Source organism: Cyprinodon variegatus, unplaced genomic scaffold (assembly GCF_000732505.1).
Source record: "Cyprinodon variegatus isolate N-32 unplaced genomic scaffold, C_variegatus-1.0 Scaffold1, whole genome shotgun sequence".
Taxonomy (NCBI): Eukaryota; Metazoa; Chordata; class Actinopteri; order Cyprinodontiformes; family Cyprinodontidae; genus Cyprinodon; species Cyprinodon variegatus.
In genome coordinates, this window is record NW_015150454.1 from 3,580,587 (window position 1) to 3,585,601 (window position 5,015).

At 37.9% G+C, this 5,015-nt stretch overlaps 1 protein-coding gene across 1 annotated transcript in view; it reads left to right on the top strand.

Moving 5' to 3' along the window:
• The window catches only part of slc25a28 (solute carrier family 25 (mitochondrial iron transporter), member 28), an 8,903-nt gene extending 7,313 nt beyond the window's left edge, over positions 1–1,590 (top strand). The window contains exon 4 of the mRNA XM_015395407.1: positions 48–1,590. Within this exon, the coding sequence (XP_015250893.1) occupies positions 48–598 (551 nt within the window). The 3' untranslated portion in view covers positions 599–1,590. The remainder of the gene's footprint in view (positions 1–47) is intronic.
• The last annotated feature ends 3,425 nt before the right edge of the window (positions 1,591–5,015 follow it).

The following is a 5,015-nucleotide window of genomic DNA, read 5'->3' on the forward strand; positions in this document are numbered from 1 at the left end:
CTACCTGGCCCTCTCCTTCATCAACACATCTATCCACGTGCTCCCAGTGGTGAAGCAGCGCATGCAGATGTATAAGTCCCCCTACAGGGGCGTGTTGGACTGTGTTCGCACTGTGTGGCAAAGAGAGGGTCCTGCTGCCTTTTACCGCAGCTACTCCACACAGCTCACCATGAACGTGCCCTTCCAGGCGCTCCACTTCATGACCTACGAGCACCTCCAGGAGCAGCTCAACCCCCACAGACTGTACAATCCGTCATCCCACATGCTGTCAGGAGCCTTGGCCGGAGCGATCGCAGCGGCAGCAACAACGCCACTGGACGTCTGCAAGACCCTCCTCAACACCCAGGAGTTCCACACTCTCCGCTCCTCCGGCCAAAGCCAAGGAGCCCACATACGCATCTCAGGCTTGGTCCATGCCTTCAGGACAGTGTACAGGCTGGGCGGCCTGCAGGGCTTCTTTAGAGGAGTCCAAGCTAGGGTCATCTATCAGATGCCCTCCACAGCCATTAGCTGGTCGGTGTATGAGTTCTTTAAATATGGACTTACCAAGCACCAGCACAACAATATGAAAGTTCAGCATATGAAGGCTGAGGTGTAGGTTTCATGTCAGTTTCATCACCTCTTAAACATCTGGCAAGGCTGTGGCCACATACGCACATTAAACTAGACTAAACATGCCTCAGTTGTCCGAACCTTCTCAGACAGGGCAGTTAAGAAAGACACTTGTAGTTTTAAACCCTCTAAACATTTCAGCATAGGAAACAACATTTTCATGGTAGTATATAGCTTCATCATTTAAAAGTAACTGCATTAGAGCAGAAAACACATGCATAACCAGCAGGTGGCAGTCACGTCTGGGCTTTGGTGTCATGAACCTTAATCTTTCTGCTTCAATTTCATTAAATAAACTAGATCAAGCTGCAAAAAAAAAAAAAAACCTCAGTTGAATCTACAATACAAATTATTCAGTTTTTTGGGACAAGCATCCTAAACCTGAGAAAAAATCCCTCAAATTGTTATATAAGACTAAGTTAAAATCAGTTCTTAATCACTTACCTCAATCAATTACTTTCTTGGAGACTATTATAGAATAACCTACAAATTTATTGATCAGTGAAGGAGATTCCCAGAGCTATTTTGAACAACAGGAATCCACTGTTTGATATTTCAAGCTACAAATTAATCTTTATTTCACCTATTTCTTATGTCATAGTAAAAAAAAAAAAAACAACTATGAACAACCTGTTGGAGAAATACCCTTTAAAGTTCAACCTTATGTTTGTTTATTATGGGTAATCATTTGATTCAAAGCTTAGATTGAATGTATTTTTCCTTTTCCTTACTGCTGTAATACGTACTGATTGATTTACTTTTCTTTCAGTCTGTAAACTACTGAGGTTAAATGTTTGTTCTCAGCAGCTGTGAGAAAGTTGTGTATTTACTGCAACCACAAGATGACCCGATCACATAACATTTCACTTTCATAACTTGAAGCTGTTATTCTTACTGGCTGATGTCTGACTTTTTTTTGACACTGAATTGCACAGGCTGAATAAAACCTCAGCAGTGGAGCTCTGCTCAAAGATCAACATAGAGAAATTTTCTCCTTTTTTGTTATTAAATATGATGCATTTATTCTCTGAGTTTTCATGGCTGGATATATAGTGCAGATGAAGGCTGGTCCAGAGTACTATGAAAGACACAGTAGTTTATTTATCCATAAAGATATATTTAGCTTAGCTCCATGGGTAATGAACATGTCACACCATGCAACAGGAAAAATGAAAATATTGTTGAGTGCCAGGTTTTTGAAATTCCATCATCCCACAATCCGTAGTCCTCTTTTCCATGTCTATATGTACATTATAACTATACAAAAAGATGCATTTTATAACTTAATATTGATTAAGTTGTATCTTAAAACCGAACCTTTATAAAAACAACAAAAAACCCATGGCCCCTTTTGAAGCCTTTAATTTATCTCTAGGCTCAAACCCCTTTGATTAATCATCCTAACAGGATTTTATCACAAAAACATTTCCTCATACAAAATAGGAAACCTTACTTGTTCCAAGTTATTACATTTCTCACCGCAACTGCTGCCTGCATGAGGAGCATGTCAGTGCATGGCATTAAACTAAAAGCAACATGCTAGTCATTACATCAAGTATGCAGTAAGTAATTCAAAGTTCCTGTGCAAACAATTAGCATTATTGAAATCTGTTTAACATTAACTTTCAAAGGAACTACTAAAGTAATAGTAATAATACTTTTCAGGCACTAATGAAGATCACTTTGTTACAACTCCTGAGATATATTTTATGGCTGCAATTTAAACCAGTTCCTAAAAGAAATTGTTTAAAGATCATAGAAATTTACAGCTCCAGCCCAGTGGAAGCTCCATTTGTTCTAAAGCTGACATTTTGTTTCCCGGTAGTCTGTCTGCAGTCTTTTGTTAATCATTTGAGGCAGGTACAGTTGTTTTGTCTTTAGCACAGGTGCAGATTTCAACTTTGACCCTTTAGACTTGGAAAAAAAAGGCTCTTGAACCACAAGGTGCACAGCCTGCATCCAAACAACTGCAAGAGTGATGCTTTGGAATTCTGCAAATGATGCATGACTAAGGACACTTTGATAGGGAAAATAAAACTGGGAGTAATGAACTGGAAGGTGTGTTTAAGAATCATAGCCATCTCTGAAAAGATGGCATGGTTTGAAAATCACTTCACGTTTCAGAGTAACACAATTAATGCTCTTTACAGACTATAGCGAGGAGTGACAGCTCCTCCTAACCTGCCTTTATACACAACATGGCTTCACAGCAATGTTTGTCAAGGAAAACAGCTGTTTAAACAGATAGGACCTGCTCTCACTGTCTGAAAGCATGAAGAGGTTAATTGTAACCCTCTTCTCTTTGAATACACTATTTAACATCAATGAGGAGAGACATTTCTAAGAAAATGTAGAAGGAAAGTACTTTTTGTCTCCCATTCTAGTTTTATCTTTAAATCTGCCTGGTCAGGTATCAGCAGAAAAAAATGCAGATGCACATAAGGAGTCCATAAAGAATTAAGTAAAACTTAAACGTTTTTGGATTAAAAGCAGGATATAAAAAGGTAACTTACAATTTACACATTTAAAAGAAATAAATTAATACTGTAAATGTGAAAAACAGATTAGCAGTAAATTTATATATATAAATTTTGTAGAAAATGTGTCTGCAGTACGCAGTAATGACATCACATATAAAAACCTCTGCAATCATCCTCTGTGTTTCTTCTCAGTGTCGGTGGAAAGTTGAGCTTCAGGCTTGATATTCCTGCAAGCAAGGAGGAATATATTCTCTATTAATTTTGATCTATGCTGAAGCTTTTTTGCCCTTTAAGTATCAATGAATTTGTCCTTTCAACATTGCTTATAATTCCTTAAATCAAACTAAAGCAATCCTAAGCGCTATGAAAATGCTCAGACATCCTTTTATTTTTTTTAATACACTTCAAAGCAAAAAAAAATGATATTGAACAAATAATAAAATGAGTAATTAAGAGTTTTTCTTTTAATCATAATTTCTCTTATACTAAATTATTGTATTTGTTCCAGTGATCACTGCTTCAATTTTAGAGTTGTTTTCTCATGCATATTGATATATTTCCAAGACCCTTTTAATTTGGCTTGAGTAGGACAATTACATACTGTAACACCCAAATGCATACTATTGTTCTTAATCCAATATACTAAGTGTCCCTTTCAGTCCAGCAGTGCCTTAGCCAGTTTTTCCAAAGAACAGGAAACACACGCACACTCCCTGTAGTGTAATATTATAAACCGGTGTTTTGAATCTCAAGCCTGCATTTAAAGACACTTACAGAAGCACCTGGGTGTTCGCACACAAACACTCTCACTAAGACCTAACAAATGGGACCAAATATCTCCCAGGCACTCCCTTTCTCTCCTCATTTGTTCATTTTCTCTCCTCCTCCGTGCTTTCTCCTCTTAGATGTATCTTTGTATCTTAGCCTTCCATAACTTATTCTGGGACTGGGCCTCTCAGATTAAATTATGGAGTGAAACAGGATTGTGCCAAAAAACTGTTATCCATTTTTCCCAAGGTCAGAAGTTGATGGATTGGGTGTGAATACCAACCATTGACATAAGTAGTCAGGGAACTCTCACACATGCCGACTATGATTCTCAGCTCTTTTGGGGTACTACTGAATAAAGAAGCTGTCGCTGTAATACCTTAAGCTGCTGTAGTGTAAAACTGAAATTAGATTATCTTTGTGAGGATTTAAAATTGCATATTTTAGTTTAAAGTTGATCAAATCTGATTATGAGACATTTCAAACTGCTTCACAACATCAGAATCGTTATTTTCTTTAGAGAGCATTATGTTCTTGGGAATCCTTATTATAGCCTAATATTTTTATAGCCTAATACTTAAATTGGTTAAAATTAATCCCTGCAAGTGCAGCTTTTCTAGGTAGTGTGCCATTAGATGCAGAGAGCCAGTTTTCTGTGATGAAATTCAACTTTTTTACTACGCCGATGTTCTGCAGTCACAGAAAATATAGTAGTTCTGTCTAATTCCTTAGTGATGCTTCGGGGGACTGGTGGCCTAGTGGTTAGGGCATAGAGCTTGGAATCCTGAGGTTCTGAGTTCAAGTCCCACTCCCACAGGCTGCCCCTCTGGGTCTCTGTTAGCTCCTCTGCTTTTTGCTGTTTTGAAAAACACCATTTTTCATGAACAGAATAACTCCTGTTAGTCTCCCCTGTGCTTTTGCATTAGGATTCACCCAAATGGTTCCAGAAATTCTTCTCTTGCAATACGGTAAGAGATGCCAGCTTTTAAGTTTATTTTCAGAAAAGGCTTTCTTTGTTCAACCTCTGAGCTCAGGTTGATGACTACATCTTGGTATATTTCACTCCAGGATAAACATTCAGTACTTTAGCTTGTTTTACAAGTTAAGCCTGCTATAAGGACTTTTTTTTTTCTCTGAACAGTGTGTAGAATAAAA